The sequence below is a fragment of the Ursus arctos genome, unplaced genomic scaffold (assembly GCF_023065955.2).
Source record: "Ursus arctos isolate Adak ecotype North America unplaced genomic scaffold, UrsArc2.0 scaffold_21, whole genome shotgun sequence".
NCBI classification, from domain to species: domain Eukaryota; kingdom Metazoa; phylum Chordata; class Mammalia; order Carnivora; family Ursidae; genus Ursus; species Ursus arctos.
The window spans coordinates 37,817,436-37,842,761 of NW_026622886.1; the positions used below are offsets into that span (position 1 = coordinate 37,817,436).

Below are 25,326 nucleotides of genomic sequence, written 5' to 3' on the forward strand. Positions count from 1 at the left end.
TATACGATTCTGAGGACTGTGCTCTGACTTGCTATAAACATTGCATGGGAAGGGCTTTACCTTTGAAAATAGTTTTCGTCTCCTGTTTAAATGGGGGGAGGGAGACAGGGAAAACTTGTCCTCATAACAATTCATTGGGTACCGCTTTGCACATGATTCTATGAAGTGAACTCCTACCAGGGCAACAGACAAAACACTTGGCCTCTAGACCGTCTAAGTCCACTCCCATTCCAAGACATACTTGATATGCTGGCACTTGGTGAAAAAACATGTTAAACCAAATTTTTATTTATCGAACATGCATTTTTATTGTGTAAGCTTGTAATTTCTCTTTCCGGAGACTCTTTTAGTGAAAGGAATAACGTCACTAATACTAAAACCATTGTGTTTTTTTTTTTTAACCCCTTTGATCTTTTAAACTTATCCTCTTGGTTACCTCACTCTGCTTTCTTTTTGTCTGCTTACACCACCTTGTCTTTTGTTACTTCCTTCCCATTCCTTGTCTAGGGTCTGAAACCAAATAGGCTCCTGGATATTAGAGGGAGAAAACTGGCTGTTCTAGGCTTGCCTGACTTTCCGCTCAGCACAGTGAGTCCTGCCTCTTCCTCCTCATCTTCCTCTCGCTTACTCTCTTTTAGGACTGTTATCAGCAAAACCCCACAATGAATGAAGCTACTAACATTTCCCAGGGTTCAGGGGTGGAGTCCGCAGCCCTGACGCTGAGATCACAAGATGCGCGGGCAGATCCTGTTCCAGGCAGGAGTTTTATGTTCTTCTTCGGTTTTAAAACAATGTCTTTTACTCTGAAGATGAACATCAGCTGATTGGAGAATAGAGACAACACTAAAGATACGTCTAATTCTCTTATTTTCTATGTACCAACCCAATTGGTTTCTCTAGTGCAAACTTGGAATGAAAACTGACATGTATTCAATAATACTGGACAAACATGAATACATCATTCTCTTTGATCACCTTGGACTTCACTGATAACAGTGAGATGACTGAACGTCATTAACGACTGTCCACAAATGAAGCAGTGATTTTTTTTTCCAGAGACCGATTTCTTAACTACAAACACAAAGGTGTGAGGGCATGGGAGGGTTAAGTTTCCAGTCTCCATCAAATCACTGTAATCTGAACCCGGTCCTCAAATGACTATTATGCCAAAAGTTTCTTGGTGAAATACAACTCATTGTGAATTCTGATTACATTTCCTATTCCCTTCCAAAAAAACAGAAAGGAAATTAAGTTATATTTGATTACATTACAAAAAAGCCAACTGGTGTCTGGGCAGTCATTACCGTGTCAGGAGCAAATGGACACATTGTACAGGGGCAGGCTCTGGGCTACCGGGCTCTGGCACACGGGCTTGACCTCTTGCTCTTTATGTAAGCGACTTGTAAGCATCAGGAGAGGGTTACAAGAACACAAATGTGCCTATTTAATGTGCTTTCATTACGAACAAAGCCAAATAACTTTTGTTTATATAAAATAAATGAAAATTACATCTCTTGAAACAAGAGTCCAATTCGTTCCTTGCTCACAGCAACGTTACCAATTTTAGCCTATCAAGTTTCTTAAACTATAGTCAATGCAGCCAAATCAATACGGTGGTGCAAAGTATACCTAAGATCGATTTCAGTAGTTATCAGCCACTTTTGGTTTGTAGACCACTTGCTACTGTCATAGAACAATAAAAATGTTCATTTCTCAAATGCAGTGGCCACACCAATCCCCTGAGGGTTTTGTTAAAATGAAGGTTTTGATTAAGTGAGACAGAGATGAGGCCCAGCGCTCCGGAGGTCTCAGGGGTGCCGGTGCTGGGATGAACACATTTGGTTCGCAGGGTAACACACAGCGTGTGGTCTCCTAACTTTATTGGCCCCAGACTGTCCATAGAATTAATAGGCAGAAGTGAGCTATTTCAATTAAACACAAACAATGCAACCACTGACTCTTATTTCATATTCTAAGGACATTATGAGTTCATCCTGGAATGCAAAGTTTGGATCTTATGATTTCAGGTTTGAAAATGGTTCAGGAGAGTATCTGCCCAACACCTGCAGGAATGCTGCAGGACACTGGTCTTCCCAATTCTCATTTAAAAAGCACTTCATGTTATAATCGAACCAGTTAGAAAACACTCGGAGAGTGAAGCCTCAGGCTTCGGGTCTCTCCGGATGATTCTTCTTTGCATTCAGGGTTGAGAAGCCCCCCTTGGAAATGACAAGGCCGGGCAGGCACAGGGCTGATGCGCTCACGGCTCCCGTGGAATGCCGAGCGCCGCTTAGAGCGCAAGTGTATAACACAAAGAAAAGAACCAAGTGAAGAGAAATCGAGTGACTTCCGGAGAGAGAAAAAAGAGGAACCGTGAGCAGAAGGGCTGAAGGACAGGCTAAGGGCTTGACTGCAGTGCAAGAAGAGCCTCGGGACTGAGTGGAGGCCTGCCGGGTGCGGGCAGCGTGGAGAAGACAGGTGTCAATCTCTTTGTTATTCACATCTACACGGAAGCAGCTCGAAGGGAAATGAATGGAGAGTGGATAGGAAATGTATGTGTGTAATGACCACTCCTCTCAAAACGAATGCTTTCGTTTTTGGATCCGCTTAATGGAAACAGGAGAGGTACTATTAAGCACCTTGAATCTGGGACAACAGTAAAACTTTAGAAGGGCTCGCTGTGGCCCCAACCTGCAAACCCGGTCGGGGGGCCCCTTCAGCTGGTACAATACAGTGTCTGTGTGGTTGGTGGCGCAGTCTATGTTCATGATACTTTCTGCCAAATCTTCATTCTGGTATCGAAGCAGCACAAAGGATGTGAGAAGATGTGGCGTGATAGCACGCACTGCCAACAATCAGCACCTCGCACGGGTCCGTCTGTGCTCCGGGCAAAGGGACCACTGGACAAACATTACACAGCCGGCCGATAAAATTCAGCGAGCACTGGGGGCCGAGTGTCTATCTCGATGACATAACCATCGTAACAGAAAGTTAACCCTTGGCTTTTTCACAGGGGACGCATACTTATAAGGTTTCAAAGACAATTGTTTTTTGTGAATCAGAAACCATAATGCAAGAGACACCTGGTGAACAGTAAATATCGAGAAGGTAAGAAACCAAATCTGAACACCTTTATCAGACAGGCACCACCCAGTTTGCGTGAACAAAAGATTCATGGTTTTCTCTTTCTCTAGAGTTCACTTCTGTGTGTTCTGTTTGTGATCTTCTTTCAGCTGATAGTGGCTTTTGGTTACAAACTCTTATCCTTGTATCTTCTGCCTCACAGCTGTTTAAAGTTCCCATTGGCCACTGTCATTATCTCGTTTTTCAATGCAGCCCCCAGACCCTGTGCCCTTACACAGACAGCCCCACTTGAGAGCGCCTGGCCTCTCTGACTGCTTCTTTCCTTCAGGAAAACGCTGGTGCAACAAAGGGGGAGTGATACTGTGATGGCTTTAGGGAGCCCCTGAAAATGCAACAGACCTGTCCCAGGCCACAAAGGGGCCCTTGTGGGCTTGTTTATCTATAGGCCCGTGAAAACCTAGGAAGTCACTTTGTTTGACTGGACTAAAAAGCTTAAAATGGTCTCAAGCACAGATTTGCTTTCATTGGGAAAAAAAAAGATCAAAGGAGGAAAGTATCATCTTCAATCTCACATTCCTCCTTCTCTTGTATCACCTCAGTAAAAGGCATTAAGCAAACTATATGTAATTATTAACTGATGGATTCCTTTTTTCTTTCTTTCCTTTTTTTGAGAGGGAGAAGGGGAGGGGCAGAGGGAGAAGGAGAGAGAGAGAGAATCTTAACCAGACTCCCCTCTGAGGGTGGAGCCCGACATAGGGCTCGATGTCACAACCCTGAGATCGTGACCTGAGCCAAAATCAAGAGTTGGATGCTCGACCAACTGAGCCACCCAGGCGTCCCAATTATTAACCGATGGATTCTTTATAATACTTTTCAGCGAGAGTCTGCAATATTTATTTGGCCTTTTTATGCATCTATCTCCCTCATCATTCTAGACCAGAAACCAGTATTTTGTTTGACAGATGAGGACTTCTGGTGTAAGTAAGATAAAAGGAGATATTACACACGCATGTACTGGAAATCACGCAATATATTGTAAACCCTTATACATTCCGATGAGATGAAGATTTACCAACCAACGGCTCGTGGCATAGTCTTGCCAAATAGTCACTGTAAACAATTGCCTACACCTTACACTCCAAGCTCTAAAACACCCAGCTTTTTGTGAGAAATAACTAATTTTTATTTACTCAGAGATTCTAAATTAACAAAGAGTGGAAACTCCTGACAGGAAACTTGTGTGTTCAGAATAAGGAATAATAACACCACCCCTACGTTATGTCTGTGGGTATGTCTGTGTGTGAATCCGAGGTATGTGTGAGTGTGTCTGTGGGATTGTCTGTGAGTATGTTTGTATGTCTGTGTGTGGCGATGGGGAGTTGTGCCGTAAGGCTTTAAGACATACCGTTAGATCTTAGTTGACGGATAGGAGGACCCCTGATAAACACACAGAACTTTAAAATTTAAATCTTTATTGGACCCAGCAAATATTTTACTACAAGGCAGTTCAGATCATCTAAAAACAGAATAAATTGAAAATGCCAAGATGTCTAGATTGTGACACTCCTTTTTCTAGATAAAAGGAGAAAGCATTATTTCTGATTTGAGCCCCGGAACTAAAATATTATAGGGGAAGGCAGGGCAAGATCCTGGATGTTCTGTCCTGTGATACCAGCATATCGAAGAAGCTTTTCACTGCAGGTGCTGTGACTGAGTGCCTGACCCAAAACTCCAAACTCCAACACTGGGCCCTCCCACACATATTGTTTAATGAGGATTGGAAGGATTGTTGCTCTAACGAAAAGTCTCATTCGCAACTTATTTAGGTATGGTCCCCCAACGAAGGAGTTTATTAAAATGGTCATTTGAACATTTCAGTGCTCCTTCCCACACTGATCCTGAGAACATTCGCGACTGATACTTACAGGGACTGAAGGCTTCGCAAATTCTGCAGAGCTTCCGTCGGTACCTGTCTTAGGTGGTTATTCTGCAGCATACTGCGCATGAAAACAAACGAAGAAAAACGTTAAAGAAGGTCCACAATAATTAATAATAACTGGCCATAGCAGTGTCAGGCACCGTTCTAGGCGTCAGGGAAACAGAGCGTCAGACCAAGTCTTGGCCCTTGGGGAGCTTAAGTTCCTGTGTGGACTGAAAGACAATGAAAAATTAATGGATGCTTCCATAACATCGGACAAGTGATGGGTACTATGAATAAAAAACGAAACATGGATTTGGGTTGGATGGCCACAAGAGGTGAGATTTTTATTTTAAAGGTGGTCAGGGAAGATACTTGAGTGGAAAGCAGAATGGAGTCATGGAGCAAATCCTGTGAACGTCTGCAAAGAATTTCTGAGAAGAGGGAGGAGTATATGCAAAGGCCCAGAGGCCGGAGCTTGTTTGCCCCATTCAAGGAGCAGCAAAGGATCACTTGTGAGGAGGAGTGAGCGAGAGCAAGAGGCTGGGAGAAACTGAGGCCATCTCACTTGCCACAGGCCACAGTGAGGCTTTAAGTGTGATGAGAAACTCTTGTTGAAGGGTTTATGTAGGGAATAATATGATCTTATCTATGTTTTTTTCCTTTTTTAAAATTTGAGTATAGTTGACATACAATGTAACATTAGTTTCAGGTGTACAAGTTTCTACATTATGCTATGTTCATCACAAGTGTAGCGACCCTCTGTCCCCGTACGTCACTGTTACAATATCACTGACTGTATTCCTTACGCTCTGCTTTCATTCCTGCAACTTATTCATCCCACTACTGGAAGCCAGTACCTCCTACTCCCCTTCACTGGCTTTGCTTACCATCTCCACCCACCACCCGCCTCTGGCAGTCATCAGTTTGTCCTCTGTATTCACAGGTCTGATTCTGCTTTTTGTTTGTTTATTCATTTTTTTCAGATTCCACTTATGAGTGGAATCATGTGGTATTTGTCTTTGTCAGTCTGATTTATTTCACTTAGCATAATACTCTCTAAGTCTATCTATGGGGTCTCAAATGGCACGATCTCATCTTTTTCACGGCTGCATAATATTCTCTCCCTTCCTCCCTCCCTCCCTCCCTCCCTCTCTCTCTCTCTCTCTCTCTCTCTCACACACACACACACACACACACACACACACACTCCTTATCCATTCATCTATTGATGGACACTTGGGTTGCTTTCATATTTTGGCTATTGTAAATAATGCTGCAATAGAGACAGGGGTGCATATATCTTTTCAAATTAGTGTTTTTGTTTTCTTTGGGTGAATACCCAATAGTGGAATTATTGGAACATGTGGTATTTCTGTTTTTAATTTCTGAGGAACCTCCATACTGTTTTCCCCAGAGGCTGTTCCGATTGACTACCCCACCAACAGTGTACAAGTGTTCCCCTTTCTCCACATCCTCACCAACACTTGTTTTATTTATGTTTTTAAAGGATCACTCTGCTGACTATATAAATTAGACAAAGTGGAAATATGGTTACAGCAGGAGGCTATTAAAAATCTTCTCTCTTCTTGTGTGTGTGGTCATATTTTAATAGAAATTAGATTCTTTTGTGAAGTATTGCACTTTTGCTGACCCGGATTCCACTGTTCTTTTCAGAACATGAGGACTACAGAATAGAAACACCTGGTAACAATGAAATAAAAACGTATCATTGCTAGTAGGGAAATAGCAAGGAAAAAAAATTCCCATTAGATTCCTTGTATTTTGCTATCTTATTCATAAATGTTTATAACACCATAATTTTGCAGCCATTTCCCCTGTATTTCATGGTCTATGTAAGCCAGAGGCAGAAGACTATTTTAGGAAAGCAGACATTTTACAGAAATATTTCTGCTTATGAGGTTACAAGCTTACATTTGGGTCTCTGAAACAACATGCCTGGTTCTCTCCTCTCCACATGGAAGTTTCTTTTCATGAGATGACTAGTTGGGATCCAGCCCCAGGTATGTCTAACTCCAAACTCGATGAACGTTCCACTGCACCTTGCAGCATTCTCTTGAGGCATATTTGCTGAATGTCCAGATTCTCAGGTTGTATGGTGTGTGGTATGATTAAGGTATGGGTAAGAGTATGGGTTCTCGAATCTGTCTACCTCTTCCCTGCCACTAGCAGTGTGGCCTCGGGGAAATCATCCGATTTCTCCACATCTCAGTGACCAATAACAATACCCACCCGAGGGCTTACTGTGATGATCCCATGAGTGAACGTACACAGAACAATCCCTGATGCGTGGCAAGCATTCCATAAAGGTCGGCCCTTTTTGTATGAATTGATAGACTCCTTGTCGAAACTAACATTATCATGAGATGGTACAGGATATGACATTTTCATTAACTAGAAAATAAAATGGGCAAAAAAAAAAAATCTGTTCTAGTGGTTCTCAGACTTCAGGGTTCATCAGACTCCACTGAAAGTCTTGTTAAAACCCAGCTTGCTGGGCCCCACCCGCAAAGTTTCTGGTTTAGTACGTCTGGGTAGGAGCCAGAGAACATGCATTTCTAACCGACTTCCAGATGATACTGGTGCTGAAGGGCAAGGTGCCACACGCTGAGAATCGCCCTGTGCTACACCAAGCGGTTTCTGGTAGCATATTTTCACCGAAACTTGCGGCTACATTGAACTTGGAGATAAGGCCTAAGTTTTGAGTCTTACGGAGCAAACCATTTAATCTCCCTGACCCTTGGTCATTTATCTGTATAATGGGAATAGAATAAGATCATCTGGTTGATAAGATGTTTGAGGATTAAAATATGAAGGTGTTTATAACACTTTCATATATACAAATATGAGTTCATATACAAATAAGACATGAAAAATACTTAGAGGTCATAACATTTATACTTTTCTTATTATGTCTGAGATTCTGTTTAATAAAGAATAGAATTATGTCACTTGTATTCCAAATAGTTTACTGAAATAATTTCATTATTAAACTTGAATTCAATTAACATTTCATAAGTCAGAGAGTGTCAAATGTATTGGTTCCTTTGGAGCAAAGTCAAGTTTTAGGAAGATCTCACACTTCACATACCTGTTAAGGAATTGGGAAAATTGTAGGTCGAATTCCATATTTTGCATAATTTACTTGAATATTAAGATTTTACATTTCTAGTTTATTTTACACTTTTCTAAGTAGTCTTAATATATTATATAATTTTAACTCCACAGAGATGTTTCCTAAGTCACTCACTAATTGAGTGATAAATTTAAATGATGGTAAGCCACAGATAATGGACTTAATTGATGTCTAAACTTTGTAGGTAATATATTATTCTATAAAGTATTTATTGAATAGTCCTTCTATGCTATGGTAACCAAACAGTGAAACTATTAAAATGTGGACTTCCTAAAAAATTGGAAACTTGGAGTAGAGGATAAGAGATATTCAGATGGTTTTCCTTCATTAAATAGTTGCAAACTCTCCCCAAAGTTTTATATATCTGGTTTTGGAAAACAGAACTTAAGTGAGCTTTGCTAATGATAATTTTTAAACTACTCCTGAACTACCTCTCAGCAATTTAATTTTTGAACAACTTCTACCAGTAAAATACCAAAAATATAATAAAAAAAATCACTTAAGTTCTGATCTCTTCCTAAAATAACTTCTGTTTAATTACTTTTAAATGACAAAACAAGAGCAAGTTATCTCCATTATATCCTTATAGGTCTCCAGTGAATCAATTAGAAAATTCTGTTTTTGTTTAAGATATCCTAGCGGGAGACAAAACAATTAAAGGCTTTATAGCACTACGGAGTGCAATTGAAACAGAAAGCATTCACAACATGGCTGCTGATTTCTTTTGCAAATACTCCTTTATTCAGTGCATGGAATATACACAGAAAGCACCGGAATCTGAATTTGGGTTTAGGCACTTTTAGATTAGTTTTTATTATTTGCATATGGGTGAGAAAAGAAAATAAAACACTTTCTCTAGAGACAAAGGATGGTTGTATATTTTCTTAATTTCTTTCCCTGATTTTAAAATTTAAAAAATGCTTTAAAATTTATTTTTAAATGTATTAAAAATCTAAATATATTTAAGTTATTTAAAATTTAAAAATATTCATTATTTCCTATAGCATCCCATGCTTCTTAAAAACACAATGTTTGGTTATCCTTTTTGCCAACAGGGCTAATTGAGAACAGGTAAAGCACAGCGGAGGGAGATGAAATCATATGTTACAAGGGGACTTCATCACAGTCGATGGCTTGACCCTTTGGTACTCCTTCTGCCTAATTGTTCTGTGTTTAGATATCAAGTGACTGCTGGGACTCTGTTGTAAGTCTACGTGGGAATGAGAGAATTTTGGCTACTTGTACTTTTCCCTGGTTAGTTTTACTCATCACCTCCACGTGGCTTTGGCTCTGGTGCCGGGGGCAGGATGAGAAGCCATTCCTTGACTCAATGGCTTACAAGAGAAAATGAACCTTGGTTGAAGAGAGCCTGCTTTGGAATTCCACTGGACTGGGTATTTTGCAATACAGAACCAATAACTTATTTTTTTTATGAGACCACTATACAGGGGTAATCTGAAATATTAGTGATCTCTCAGAGTTCATAGTAGCAAGATTTCAGATATAACAGAGTCCTAGCAAGGAGGGCTATTGCTATCTTCCTTTTCTTAATGGACCGGATTACTATTCTCTCTCTCTCTTTTTTTTTAATCAAATGCCCTCCTTACCCTCTCTGTGCTGGTCAGGGACCCAGATGAATATAATTTTTATATTACCTTTCTTACCATGCTATACTGTAATCGGTTATTTCTTTCTTCCAATGACTTTCGGACTTTATGAAACATTGGAAAGAGTTGCCGTGAGCATAGAAACAGGCTGTCTTGTTCCACATTTTACCTCTAGCATTGTGGTCTCAACCCTACTGGACCCAATTCTCCCTTCAATACCAAATATTTTATAATGCCCCATCTAGTATATTTAGATAAAATTCATAAAAGTATAGCCTATCTACACAGCTCATTTTGAAGAAAAAAGTCAATATAATGTATTGCCTTAACTATATGATGAAGGACAAATAATATAAATTTATAAAAAAGTGATACATGTATCGTTACACACATGATGTTCAGATGGCAGACGTCTTTATGAATGAGTCAGATGTTTGCCTCTCCTTTTAATGAATAAGGTTGGGCACGAGAGAAACCCCATGATCAGAAGCTATTCTGGACAAGAACAGGGAAATGAGATTAGAGGTCTAGATGGATACTAGAAGAAACAGAGTTAAGACAGATAACAGACTATACTTATATGGAAAAGAAGGAAACAACCTTTATTAAACTAAATAAAGATAACACGCTAAGACAAATTTTAGATGTTGTAGGGGAGCAAATCAGGAAGTGTTATACTCTCGCAAATGAGCATGGATATTTTCACAAACGACTTCCTTACAGATAGAGTAGTGTCAAAATAATTCTCGGCTAGGACAAGATAGGGTTGAAATATCACAGTGAACATTTATCCTATCTTACAGCTCCGTCACACACTGAGGCAAGCATTTATTCTCCGACACTTCAAGAGGTCCTGGAGAGCTTATAGGCAACGGGGAATTGAAGTCCAATTGGAAAAAGAAATGTCACAATATTGCCTTCATAGTCGTTGGGTGGTAGACACGGCTGGATGGTGGAAGAGCAAGATTAAAAAAGCAACAGGTCACCCCCAAACAAATAAATCATTACATAATCGTCACAACATAGATTTTTATGACTGTTCTCCAAAATTTTTTAAAGGCCAAAATATAAAGTATTTATTAAACAATCTCTGCTAATGAAGTTCGATGACAGCCTGATCCTTACGTTTCATCTTTGCTAATTTAACGGCAATTAAAGAAGTTTTACACCTCTACCGTTACGTATCTTTAATTTTTCTGGGTGGTTTTTGAAGTCATTCTACCGCCCTACCATGACTTTCAACTGAATATGTGGTTAGAAAGCATACAATACCTGAAACAGACAGGATGCACAAACTGAATTTTCAATGATTTTAAGAGAATATATTTATTCCATTTAACTTTTCCTGTCCAAATCATTAGACTTATGCAGAACCTCTTGCGAAACCTTTCAGTATTCTTATGCATGAAAATATTATTGATTTACATTTGGCCTGGAGGGACAGCAGAAGTCAGGTTGGATGCAGGAGAATCCTTTATGCCAGGCTGAGTAGCACATCGCAGGACAGTTGACTTCATGCCAATCATCTGGAAAACCAAAGACGTCCCCACCGATTTCCAAAACACTCTGCGGCAGGCAGAACGACTGTGGTTGAGAATCATTGCTCTCTTACCAAAATACTTTTAAAATATTGGACAATTCGGGGCAGCCTGGGTGGCGCAGTCTGTTAAGCACCTGTCTTCGGCTCACAGCATGATCCCCGGGGCCTGGGATCGAGTCCCGCATCCTGCTCCCTCCTCAGCGGGAAGCCTGCTTCTCCCTCTCCCTCTGCTCCTCCCGCCCATCTGTGCCTGCTCTCTCTCTCTCTCTCTCCTCTCTCTCTTTCTCAAATAAATAATACAATCTTAAAAAAAATTTGACAATTGAATTTGCTCATTGAATATTAGTGTTTAAGTCAGCAGAGTAAAAGGAAGAGTGAATTCAACTCCTGGCAGGGGCCTTGCTCCTCTAAATCCCCCTTCACGTGGCCAGCGATCTAGCTGAACTGCAGAGTCCAAGACTGTCGTTCCCGTGCTTTCAACTTTTCCTGGGTTCCTCATCATGCCTAGAACATGATCATGCCCATGTATTTTTGACACGACACACAGGACCTCTGGGACCAGGACTCTTTCTATCTCTTACAGGAAGCCAAATCTGAACCATCAGACCAGACTGTTTCCCAGCCTCTGGAGTTCCACAGTGTCCTGCATGTATCTTTAGACACACTTTTCAGATGAATCAGAGAGCTGTTTGTCTTTGTCCTACTATCCTGATCCCACAACCTATCACTACATTATAAACTCTTCAAGGGTATGGACCATACTTACTGATCTTTGTATTTTTTTTTTTTTTTAAAGATTTTATTTATTTGACAGAGAGAGAGACAGCCAGCCAGAGAGGGAACACAGGCAGGGGGAGTGGGAGAGGAAGAAGCAGACTCCCAGCGGAGGAGCCTGATGTGGGGCTCTATCCCAGAACGCTGGGATCACACCCTGAGCTGAAGGCAGACGCTTAACGACTGAGCCACCCAGGCGCCCCCGATCTTTGTATTTTTAGCAATCATCTGTTCAATGCCACACACACACAGGCACACACACACACACACTCTCTCTCTCTCTCTCTAGCTCAGTACACCCAAAATACATTTTGTTAAGTGAATTAAAATAACTGATTCTAGTGTAATTTATTTAACAAGTACCCAAAAGACTTTGTGCTACAGATCTCTACATGGAAAAAACATCCTTTTATTTGTCTTATCTAAACTCCATTTATTTATGATGCGTTTTGAATGGTCCCAAGTATTTTGCTGAGTTCATGCAGACACAGGCACATCAAAGAGTTGGTGCCACAGCTCAGAATTTCACCACATAATGAATTAACATTAGGATTTGGTAATATGACAACTTGAAAATATATCTGGCTAATAGCAAAACAAGTTAAGGGTGGGGGGACCAAACTCAACCAAGCAAGCAGACCAAATGGTTCGTTCTGCTGTTAAATTTGATTTTTAACAAAATGTTAAATTTAAATAAAACTGCTTTTCTAATAGCCTATGTATCCCTCAGGTCAATGAAATCCACTTTCCATTAAGGAGAAATATATCAAATGCCTTCTTAGAGTTCCTAACTTTTATCTCAAAGAAACGAAGTAAAATCAGGATATTCTCTGAGATAAAATTTTCCTGGTATGACTTTCGACTTATGTTACCTATTTTCTCTACGTAGGTGATTTTTTTTTCCTATACAGAATAAAGTGAAAGAAAATTAAGCCATAGGACTGGAAGAAGGAGGTATTCAGTAATAATGAGTTTTCTGATGAACAACCTGGGAAGGTGGATATTAACTAATAAGGAAAGCACTTTTACAAGTCTCAATGAATGAACGGTTCTCAATTAAATAACGACTCAGTGTATCTGTTATGCACTTGGCTTTTCTCTATTCACAAGTGGAACATAAACTTGGTAGTTTTTTTTTTTTTTAAGTTAATCCTTACTCAGCATTATAAAGAAACAAGCTTGACAAATGGTTTGAGGCTGTGCTCTCATCCTCTCAGCATCTTAATGATTTACTCACTTGGTGATCAGAATGATTCAGGGAACTGTCCCCAACATCATTACACAGGAGGGGGAGGGGAAATCCTCTCTTAAGAGTCTGAGTTGATAAGTTGCTTCACTAGAGGAAATTTTAGACATTAAATTAGAATAGGAGAGATGGACTTTTTTTCACACATGAATCCAGCCAGGTATAACGCGGTCCTACAGTACCAAGGAAGGTAGACTTGGATTTAAATAAATCAGCCTATGGCCCCAAATAGCTTATTGGAGGGATTCAGTCTTTACGAGTTAATTAACATCCACTTGACACTAAAATCAGAAATATAACAAAGAAAAAAGAAATACAACAAATAAGACCCCGTTTACTTACAGAACTTTAAGACTGTAAAAGCCAGCGAATGCTCCCTTGGGAATGTATGTCAAAGCGTTTCCGGCAAGACGTCTGTGGGTTTCAAGGGAGAGGAGAGACAGTGAGAATAGTTCTCTTCATGTGGAATTCATTTAGTTGTTAAGAAATGCAACAGAATTTTGTTCAAACCACAAATGCCAAAAACAACTGTAAACAACCTTGTCTTGCCTTGTTTTGTGAAAAGCTTCTGTAAATTTCTAATCAAAAAGCTGGCAAAAGAAGTACCTACAAAGAAATACAATAAATTACCTATTTTACAATAAATCATTTAATAGTTTAGACTATATATGTAGCTCTCCTTTCTAAAAAATTTTATACAAAAGTTAGCGCCATACAATAATCTTCAAAAGTTGTAATGTCAAACTGTGATTGTTGCATGATTTTTACAATTATTCTTTAGAAGCATAAATAAATCAGATACTCAAACATAAGAATATTTCTGTTGCAATTATCCCACAAAACACCCAACTTTCTTGCTAAATCTGGCAAATAAGAACGCTGACTCTCACAGTCAGTTCTTTCCGAACTCTATCGGAAAAGGGTAGAGTACTTTAATCAACGGTTTAATTGAGCAATGCCTTAAAAAATTGAAAACAATAAAGAGTGTATAGCATGAAAGACATTAATATGGTTTATTTAGTGGAAAGTTTTGACATCATTTATTGGTAAAATCTAAAGAGCGTATAGTATTTTTCTAACAGGGAAACAGTCAAGGTGAGAACATCCGCAAAAAGATGGACAAGGTGTGGTACCAAAAGCACCGGGTTCAGTACTTTTCCGGCAGTCACACCAAAGTCATAACCTCAGGTGTTAGATGGTTCCACAACATGGACAATCCAAGAACACAGTGACTCAGAAGACCACAGAACTTTTTAAGGAGCTGCTCACACTGTAGAAGGGTTGGTACAACTGGGAATCAAGACACCTCCATGTTTTCTTGATGGGGATGGAGGTTGGCGGGAAAGGGTGGAGGGGCCCACCTGACTAGTGTTTATTTCCGAAGGGCTGAGCAGCTTCAAATTGGTATTTTGATATTGTCTCCAAATAAAAGACAACTCAGTTCCACTGAGCTCCACTGACGGGACTGAAATACGCCATTCGGCATACAACGTCACATGTGTGTTCCAGGGCTAGTCCACGCCACCAACAGTAAGCGGGGAGTATTGAAATAAATATTACCTGTAAGCAGCACCTCTGAATAGCATTTTTGGTGTGTGTACTAGAAAGCATGATTTGCTCAATCCAAATTAAGTTGACTTAGAATGAGAATATGTCACAATTTTTGTAATTTTGCTCTTATTTATTTAATTTTATTTAAAAATATATAACAAGAGACTTGAACCCGCCAAGAAGTTTGTCTATTTTGGATTTGCAGCACCAACTTGCTGTGAGCTGTTAAATCCGTATAGACCTCTGAGCTTCATTTTCTCACGAATTACACGCAATGGTAAGGTAAGGTAGGTACTCAGGTCCCTTCTAGCTCCTAAACTCTGTGAGCTCTCTGTTTCGTCTTGGGTGTATTTGTGATTGTGCCTATTTTCCTTCTCTTAACAAATGTAATTTTATTAAGATTCAGATAAAGCTCTTACGTTGTACTCCTGCCTTCCTCGTGGTGCCCAAACTGTAAATAAATTTAGTGGCTTGGAATAGAATTAAGAAAAAGAGAGTAGAGGGGCACCTGGGTGGCACAGCGGTTGGGCGTCTGCCTTCGGCTCAGGGCGTGATCCCGGCGTTATGGGATCGAGCCCCACATCAGGCTCCTCCCCTGGGAGCCTGCTTCTTCCTCTCCCACTGCCCCTGCTTGTGTTCCCTCTCTCGCTGGCTGTCTCTATCTCTGTCAAATAAATAAATAAAATCTTAAAAAAAAAAAAAAAAGAAAAAGAGAGTAGAAAAACAACAGACTGCATTTTCTACTCCAGTAGAAAATTTCATTTTATGAAAGCTTTGTTTCGAAATATGTTTGTGAAACTGGATTGAGGGGAAGAAATGGATTTCTTCCTGTATATGGTCAGACGAGTTTGAAGGCCACTAGCCGAGAGCATATAAGGCATTCAATAAATGTATGTCAATAACATGTAATTCAGCTAATATTTAACCAGGGTGGTTTCGGAGGTGTTTTGTTTATTTCCTATAAAGTTGTCTTAATAGAAAACCCCCTGTAGACTATCACAACTGGCCTTTTATCTAGTCTCCCACATCGAATCCCTCCCTATGCCCACTCACATTCTGTGTCCGCTGATCGTCTTTGTAAAGCCAACTCTGATTATATCACTCCCCTATTCAAAACCCTTCACCAGGTCGCATGCCAAATGAAAAATGCAAAGTCCTCAGCTTCCTCTCCATAATTTCCAGATCTGTGTTCTATGCCGTAGCTTGACGAAACTAGGAGGCTTGCTTTTCTTAGACGTGCCGTCCACCATCTCCCTCCCGGCCCTTTGCTCTATCTAAAATGTTCTCCCTCCTCTCCCTTCTTGTCTCTCGAAGCAATTTCATTTCTTAGCTTTCCTAACTGCTGGGCAATCTCTCTACTTTGAACCACTTAGGTAGCACTTTGGGTCTCTCTACGGGTTTGCTGGCTACTTTGTGTGACAGTATGTACCTGTCTTGTCACACACATTCCCCTGAAAGTGGGAATTTTCTCTGTATCTGTTATAGGGCCTTGCATAGTGTCTGAAACAGAATAGGCTGCCCCAGAAGTGTCCAACTAATCATTTGAGTAGAGACGACTAACTGTCCCCAGCATCCATTGCCCCCTCCTTCTAGAATAGTTCCCCCATCCAGAGTTTTGGCAGTGTATATGGTCACCCAGCTAGAGACGGCACTTCCCGGCCTTCCTTGCATCTAAGCATGGTAATATAACCAAGTCTGGCTGTGATCACAAGCGATGTGTGAAAACTCCTGTCACCTCCTTAGAAGGAATCTGCTTATCCCCAATTTTGTCTATTACAGGAAATTCCTGCAGAAGTGGTACTGGCGAGACAGCACTAATGATTCTGGTGTGGAGAACACTCCAAAGAAGGCAAAATAAGAAGAACGGAAGAGCCAGAAGGAACCCGAGCCCCTGGATGACTTCAGGGAGCAGAGCTGTTCCCTCACCCCGATGTCCGCTCTGGGTGAATAACAGCATCAGTAGGATCCCTCGCTGCCCTCTGCAAACAAGACCCTGATTGAAGGATCATTAAGCTGACGAGGCTAGTAAACCCCTCCACTGCTAGAGACCTTTCCAGATGCCGGTCTCAAAGAGCCATGTTTGCAAAACTGTTTCAAACTGCAGCAGCATCCACTCTTCTCTCTCTCCCTTTTGTCCTTGAATCGTGAGCTAGCTGCTGGCACCCCGAACGCTCACAGCCATTGCATGCTGCTGTTTCCAACAGTCACGCTGAAGTGAGAAGACATTTACTTTATCATTTCTTCAAGCAATCTTTGCAGATCCAACAAGTATTTACAGAGGGCCTGCTCTGTGTGGGTGCTGCCGTCGGTGCAGAGACGCAGCAGGGAACCCCAGATGGGTAAAGGCCCTGACTGCACAGAGTGACTTTCTAATGTGGAGAGCCGGTCATTAATGAAAACACAAAGGAAGACCACCACACAAAACAGACTCTGAAAAAAACAATCAAGGCGAGGGCACGAGAGCAATGTGGAGGGCAGTAGCTAGTCTTTCAGACCAGATGGGCAGGGAAGCCTGTCTGCTGAGAGGGCGTTTCAGCAGAGGCCTGAGACATGCAGGTATGTCTGTGAAGGGAACAGTCGTGCAAGAGCCCTGCGGTGGGAGTGGGCCTGGTGGGGTCCGGAAGCTGCAAGGAGGCCAGCAGGGCTGGAGTGGAATGACGGAGGGAGAGGCTGGGAGGGGAGGAGTGCGGAGAGGTGTCCAGGGCTGCCTCACGCAGGGCTCTGGAGGCCACAGGAAGGACTCTGGCCAGGAGAGGGGATGCGATCAGACCTATGTTTTAAAGTGGTCCTCCTGGGGACGCCTGGGTGGCTCAGTCGGTTAAGCGTCTGCCTTCAGCTCGGGTCATGATCCCAGAGTCCTGGGATCGAGTTCCGCATTGGGGTCTCCGCTCAGCAGGAAGCTTGCTTCTCCCTCTACCTGCCACTCCCCCTGCTTGTGCGCCCTCTCTCTCTGACACATAAATAAATAAAATCTTAAAAAAAAAAATAAAGTGGTCCTTCTGATGGACGCTTTTACAGGGCAGAGTGGAGTGGAAGCACAGGCGGTAACGGAGCAGCTGGTGGGGGGGGATGCTGGGGCGTTGCCCTCCTGGCAGAGGCGGCCGGGCGTGGTGGGATCTGGCGCAGAAGAAAGAAAAATCCAACCTCGCAACCTAGTAGGGGCAGGGCGACACGTAGGCGGCCAAAAAAGAGCAACATTTTACATTTATAGTTATATTACATAAAACTCGCCGTCTTTTGACTCGTTACCCAAAGTACTACGTGTAGCCCTGAAGCAACGAACTGTATGTGACAAAGAGCAGCTTACTGAATTAAGACAGACTCAGGCTTGGTTGATGATCACGTAGGACTTACCTAATCAGACCCGGCTGACTAAGAACGGTTATTTTTGCCAAAAAGTCCCTAACTATCCCAGTTCGCGGTCCTAACCTCGCCAGCACATTTCTGAGTTCTAGGGCAGAGCTTTCAAGATGAATGTTAACTCTTCCTGCCGCTAATGTGTCCAGTCGCCATCACGTAGCTGTGATGGTTCCTGAGACGTTGACTTTGGAAATGAAAAGGAGGGAGTAAAAAGTTTTTATTTATTTATTTAATTAGTTGAAATTATTGTCAGGGCAGATACTCTTCTGTTACACTTGCTGAAGCATAGCTTACGTCTCACACACTGTTTTTCTTTTCTGGGCAAGGACTTTCAGAGCCCTTGAGTCTGTATTCAGAACTAACCTGTGCAACCACGACCCTGTGTTATTAGGGGAGTTTGTCTTCAAGGATTTTATGATGTGCTGTTAGCTATTTGCTGGACTGGCGGAAGATGTATCTCATTGAGAAAAACAGCAGTTCAAGGAAATCATTGGATCCTTCTCTTATTTCTTTACCATGCGGGACAGTTTTAGTAATTCTAAAATTAAATACAGAGAAACTATGGGAGGAAAAGGCTTTCAAATGAATACATGAATAATTAGAACTGCACACAAATCTTTCCTGTGATGAGTTGAACTAACAAATCTCTGGCAACTATGTTCCAACCCTGGAGACCCACATACCATTTGTCTGAGAGCTGGATTTTTTTTTCCTGTTTCTAAAATTATTTCATGGGAATATCTCTTCCAAAATCTTCATTTCTATAATAAGATGTAACTTAATAAGGAAAACTTTTTTTTTTTTTTAAGATTTTATTTGTTTATTTGACAGAGAGAGAGAGAGAGAGAAAGAGCAGAAGCAAGGGGAGCGGCAGAGGCAGAGGGAGAAGCAGACTCCCCACCCAGCCATAGCCGGACGCGGGGCTCGATCCTCAGATCCCGAGGTCAGTGCGAGCCGAAGACAGGCACTTTAACCGACTGAGCCACCCAAGCGCCCCTAAGGAAAACTCTTCTATTTTTTATATGATGTAAAAAAACGTTTTTATTCTTAAAGATACTGCTCCATATATAAGACTCCTATTGTCCCACTATTGTTAGTGTTACCAACTCAACTGCCATAAAAAGAAAAAAAATCAAGTTCTAGTAGACACATGGCTCTTTGATTAAATCAAATAAGTAGATGTTTTGGTGTTTAACAACCATTTAAAATATCTTTGATAATGTTTCTTTTAATCTCTATAGTAGTTTAAATCTCTAAGTGGTTCTTTTTTTTTTTTTTTTTTTTTTTTTGGTACCTTCATTTTATAAAAAATGGAGCAAAGCAATCAGATGCAACCTCTAATTTCTGATTTCTCCTTTCTGGATGTCGGCCTGGAGAGGGAGAAGCATGTGGATAAAACGGGGTGTGCACAGTGAGTGGAAGGGGTGCTCGACCCTGCTCTTTGGTTGAGAGCCTCAGGAAAATTACTGTGCAGGGAACCATGGTCCTGGCTGAGTTCTAGAGGCAGACGGGCATTTCCAGAGCTACGTGAGAGGGCATGGCAAGTTCTACCAGGCCGCCTGGGTCAGTTCTTGTGAGAAACTTTTGCCTTATAATTCTTAGGGTTTTCCCCCCTTTCCCTTTTTGGTTTTCTCCCTTCTCACCATTAGTGTGCAGTAAAGCTTAATTAAAGTCCCTTGTCTTCCCCGGGCCTCATTTCACTTATTCTTTTAAAATGATAGGGTTCTTTCTCAGAAGTTTTTTCTGCCCTCAAATTGTTTTTCTGTTACACGTGCATTTCCTACTTACCCTCATTCTTTCCCCCCTCATCCTCCCTCTACCCTACTGTTTTCTTCTTGTTTACTGGAAGATTTCTTGATTACGCATCACTAATATTTTATTTCATTATTATTTTTTACATAACATTTAAAAAAAAGATTTATTTATTTTTATTTTGCGGGTGGAGGGGCAGGAGGAGAGACAGAATCTCAAGCAGACTCCCTGGTGAGCATGGAGCCTGACACAGAGCTCGATCTCACCACTCCGAGATCATGAACTGAGCCAGAATCAAGAGTCAGATGCTTAACTGACTGAGCCACCCAGGTGCCTCCATGTAACATTTTTTAAAAAGACTTATTTAATTTATTTATTTTAGAGAGAGAGGGAGGGAGGGAGGGAGGGAGGAGCGAGAGTGCATTGCGGGAGGGGAAGAGGGAGAATCTTCAGACAGATTCCCTCAGAGTGAGGAGCCGAAGCCCAATGTGGGGCTCAATCCCATGACCCTGAGATCATGATCTGGGCTGAAACCAAGAGTCTGACACTTAACCAACTGAGCCACCCAGGTGCGCCACCCCCACTTCCCCATGTAACATTTTAAAAGCATATTCCCATACTTCATATCAGGAGGTAGATCAGAGATTATATACAATATAATAATTATATAAGATTATTATCTTATACAAAGTAAGATATTTTGTAGGTAAAGATACCAAAGCTCAGAAAGGTTTTATGTAAAATGAAAAATGTTGTCCCTTTCCCAGTTTTATTTAATTGTAATCTAGTATTCTCTAAGGGAGCATAGAAGTTATTCAACAGCAGGTCTGCTTAAATAATCAGAGCAGAATGAACTTGAATATGATAACCCTTATGATTTAAAAGAAGACATTTCTGGAGCACTTGGGTGGCTCAGTCCGTTAAGCATCAGACTCTGGATTTTTAGCTCAGGTCATGATCTCAGGGTTGTGAGATGGAGCTCTGAGTTAGGCTTTGTGTGAGGAGTCTGCTTGAAATTTTCTCTCTCCCTCTCCCTCTGCTAACCCCCACTCTCTCTCTTTCTCTCTAAAAGAAAGAAAGAAAGAAAGAAAGAAAGAAAGAAAGAAAGAAAGAAAGAGAGAAAGAAAGAAAGAGAGAAAGAAAGAAAGAAAGAAAGGCACTTCTGACTACTTAGCAAATTCATGCTGGCTCCTAGAATTACTGCTTTATTTTCCAACTTTTTTACAAAGTACATGAGACCCAGACAGCACACACTCTATATTTGCAAAATTAATTTTTTCTAGAAATTTGGTGAGGGCTGACATCAAGCTTGATGGTAGTAGTTTCCCCCGTCTTCCCATTCTGAAGCTCTGGATGACACTTGCTGAATTCCAGTTTTCTCGTACTGATTTCCTTCTCCGTGATTTTCTGATATGAATTTTCAGTGACTCTGTTACTATTTCTAAACTTCTTTTCACTTTTCTGAGTTGTGATTCACCTGAATAGTTGTAAACTATCACTTAAACATAACATCTCTGAAGTCTCCTATTTCTGTATGATGTGTCAAAATATTCTCATATGAAAAAATTCATCTAAAATGCAATGAGCAAGAACCATAATACTGTAATGAATGACTTTCAAAAGACAAAGTGATGAAAACAACATCATATTCAATTCAGATTGGCTATTCATGATTCAACTCTATTGATAAGTCCTCTGCTGCTTTTGGGGCCACCCCATTGATGAGTGTGGCTTTGGGTTATCTTTAAAGAGGCCAAGTGTCTGAAGATGAAGACTTAGACATAAACAGGATGAAACTCACAGTCAGATGTGATCTACTAATCTTATCTCTGTTGGGGGTAATGCATCGTCTTTGTCATTGACTAAGCTTACCCTGGTGGGTTTCTTCTTGTTTATTGGAAGATTTGTTTATTGGAAGATTTTATTTGTAAGATGCCCATGCTAGTCAGAAGGACCCAGATGCTTAGAGTTTAACCCGCTGGTATTCATCTTTGGTAAGGTTTGCTGAAGCCTATTTAGCAGTCTTGGATGTGAGGATTATGAAACTCTATCAACTGTTTTTCTTCCCATCGGAGGAAATAGTGTCATTCCTAATATGCCTCAAGAAATTGTGATTTTCAAAAAAAGTGTGGTTTCCACCCCTCTGTGAGTTAAGCATATCCAATTGGTCAAATCCAGTGAAAAATCTTTCTTTTTGTGTGTATTTATGAGTTGTCCATTTTGTTTTCATTATTAGGATAAAAATATTCAGATTTCAAGGTTCAAAGGCTAAGACCACTGGAGCGATTAAATGCATTCTTCAGGGTAACAGAGAGTAATACTTTAGTGGGCATAAAGTCCTATGGCTTCTTTAGCCACAATATTAATTCCTTCGTGAAGCTTCCCTTAATGACTTCAGTCCAGAGTCCACTTTCCTGTAGGACATATTTTATACAATGCTGTTCATTTTCTATCTTTTTATTTGTGGTCTACCTGATTTGATTATAGATTCCTAAGGTCAAGAATCTTATTGCCTGCACAGAGCAGGCAGCTGAATCAATAAGTATTGATTGATCATTTGATCTTGTTTCTAAGAACAGTTGGCCATAGTGCTACGGTCGCTTCAGGTCTGGCATGAAAGAGAGAGCATGAACAGGGGGAGAGGCAGAGGGAGAAGCAGACACCCCACTGAACCAGACTCCCCACAGAGCCCAACATGGGGCTCAATCCCAGGACTCTGGGATCATGACCTGAGCCAAAGGCAGACGCTTAACCAACTGAGCCACCCGGGTGCCCCTTCTTTGAATGCTTTCAATATGCCACATACAGTGCTTTGCAGCATGCAAGTAGTATCCACCTTTTATTAAATAATTCGTAAGTGCCAGGCACAATGGTAAGTACTTTACATCCACTGTGCTATTTAATTATTATAAAATCGTATTAAACAACATGATTATTGCCCTTTTACAGAGGGGAAAATGAGCCTAAGAGAGGTTATTTGCTCACGCTTACACAGAAAAGCTCACACAAGAGAATTTGGTTCATCATAGCATTTTGGCTCAAAAACTGGAGGTATTAACCATTACTGTGGGTAAAAGCAGGTTGACCTGGAGGTTAGGCTGGTCAGGAAAAATCCATCAAAAACAGAAAAAACACAAGGACACAGATGGCTGCATCACTGGGGTTAAGGCCACAAGAAAACTGTCCTTACTGCTTCTTCCTCCCACCCCCCCACTGCCCTGCAGCTCCTGTGCAACCTTACTGCTCTCACCACTGTGACTGGTGGTCTCTCTTCCTTCCTGCTAGCCCCTCTTGTAGTTCTCATTCTCTAAACATAGATGTGACTCAAGTTTCTTTCCTCACACCTTTTGTTTTTTCTCCGGTGGGGCTCAAACTGTAGCGTGCATTTCTCATCTCCTGAGAAGCCACAAAAATTCAGATTCCCAGACCCCAATCCAGATTTGGTGAATCAGAGTTTCTAGGGGGAAGGATTCAGGAATCTGCATGTTAAACTATGCAGCCCAGGTGATTTTAATATGGGTCAACAGCCACACCGGGGAACGCAGAGCCTATACCTTCTCTCAAGGTCCTCATCTGCCCTAGAGCCTTCAAGAATCACCTCTTTGGTTTTTTTGTTTTGTTTTGTTTTATTTTTCAGAGGGAGAGAGAGGAGTGGGCAGCGGCCGAGGGAGAGAGAGAATCCCAAGCAGGCTCCACGCGCAGCACAGGGCTTGATCTCCCAACCCTGAGATCATGACCTGAGCTGAAATCAAGAGTCAGATGCTTAACCTACCGAGCCACCCAGGCGCCCCCAAGAAAATTATTTCTAGAACATTATTTCTAGGACAGACTCATCATACCCCAGACTCCCATTCCAGCTGTGTTAATGACATCTCCATTTGGATGTCCTACTGGCACCTTACACCTAGTATATCCAGAACCAGCCATCCTCTGCCTCCAAAATATCAGTCGTTCCCCTTGAATTCCGTGTTTCACTGACTGTGCCTCACGGGTCTCCTGGCACCTAATCTCAACCTTACTCACGGTCATCTCTCACCTTCAGACTTCCCTTTTGGTCCCCAAATTCAATCAACTGATGAGTCCCTGACTGTCTTCCTGCACTGTGATGCTTCCATATATCCCAGTGGGTCTCACCCCACCTATAGGGCTTTAAAAAATACTGTCTGGGTTCCCACTGAGACCCATTAAATCAGAATCTCTGGGAATAAGCCCCAGTAATGAATAGTTTTAAAAATGCTCCAGGTGATACTAATGCATATGCAAGGGTGGGAAACTCTGAAATAGTTCTCTCAGTACAGTATTGATAAGTCAACCAGAGGCCTTTATCCATCCCCAGAACCATGATTCATTCATTACTTGTTGGGAGAATTAGGAGAGGTGATTAGTTAATGGGTTTTAATAGTTATCCAGAAAAGACAATAAGAACCTGACCTATGTGATGATGAAATAGGGTAAATGAATGGGAAAGACAATGTGGAATTATGAGTGCTGGATCTTGGAAACTGGCTGATACCAGAGGGTGAGAGAGAAAGAATTACGGAACAAAAGAAGTGAGTGACAGACACAGTGATCACAAGTTTGGAGAATAAGAATGCTGATGGCAAGCAGGAAAAGCAAGAGAAAAAGCTTGCTGGGGGGCTGGACGAGTCAATCTGGTTTTATGGCTGTTAAGTTTTAAAGTATTTGTGGGTAGGTGGAAGTGTCACTTGGTGGATGATTCTCAAAGTATGGTCCCCAGACTAGCAGCATCAGCATCCCTGAGGATTTGATATAAATGCAAATTCTAGACATCTCCTCCCCACTCCCCCCACCCCACCCCGCTTCCAACCTGCTGAAGAAATGCTGTGGTGGGGCTCAGCAATGTATGATTTAGTAAGCACTTCAGATGATTCTGATCTCACTAGAATTCGAGAACCACTGGCCTAGAGTAGTGGTCCTCAAATTTATCATTCATCAAAATCGCCTGAAGAGCCTGGGCCCAATCCCCAGAATTTCTGATTCACTAGGTTGGAATGGGGCACAGAAATTGCATTTCTAACAAGTTCACAGGTGGTGTCAATACTCAGGTCCGGGGACCACACTGTGAGAACCACTGGTCTAGCAGTCAAAGGCAAAAGAAATCTGGACTAGAAATATTGGTTTGGTGGTCATCTATCTTAACAAACATAGTTCAACTCTTGGGTTTCTTTCCCAGACAACTGTAGTCATTTCCTAATGAGTCTGTAGCTTCCTATCAGGTCCCTCCACTTCTGTAAGACCTCAATCTCTTTTGCATACAGAAATCAGAGAAATCTTTTAAAATCTTAAACCCTATTATTTCACTAGCTGACCACAGCC

At 41.4% G+C, this 25,326-nt stretch overlaps 1 protein-coding gene across 1 annotated transcript in view; it reads right to left on the minus strand.

Annotated features, from left to right (window-relative positions):
• Nucleotides 1-25,326, minus strand: part of LGR5 (leucine rich repeat containing G protein-coupled receptor 5) — a 123,588-nt gene that overhangs the window by 37,298 nt on the left and 60,964 nt on the right. The window contains exons 3-4 of the mRNA XM_026500022.4: nucleotides 13,669-13,740; nucleotides 5,010-5,081 (exon numbers count right to left, since the gene is read on the minus strand). Of these exons, the coding sequence (XP_026355807.2) occupies nucleotides 5,010-5,081; nucleotides 13,669-13,740 (144 nt within the window). The remainder of the gene's footprint in view (nucleotides 1-5,009; nucleotides 5,082-13,668; nucleotides 13,741-25,326) is intronic.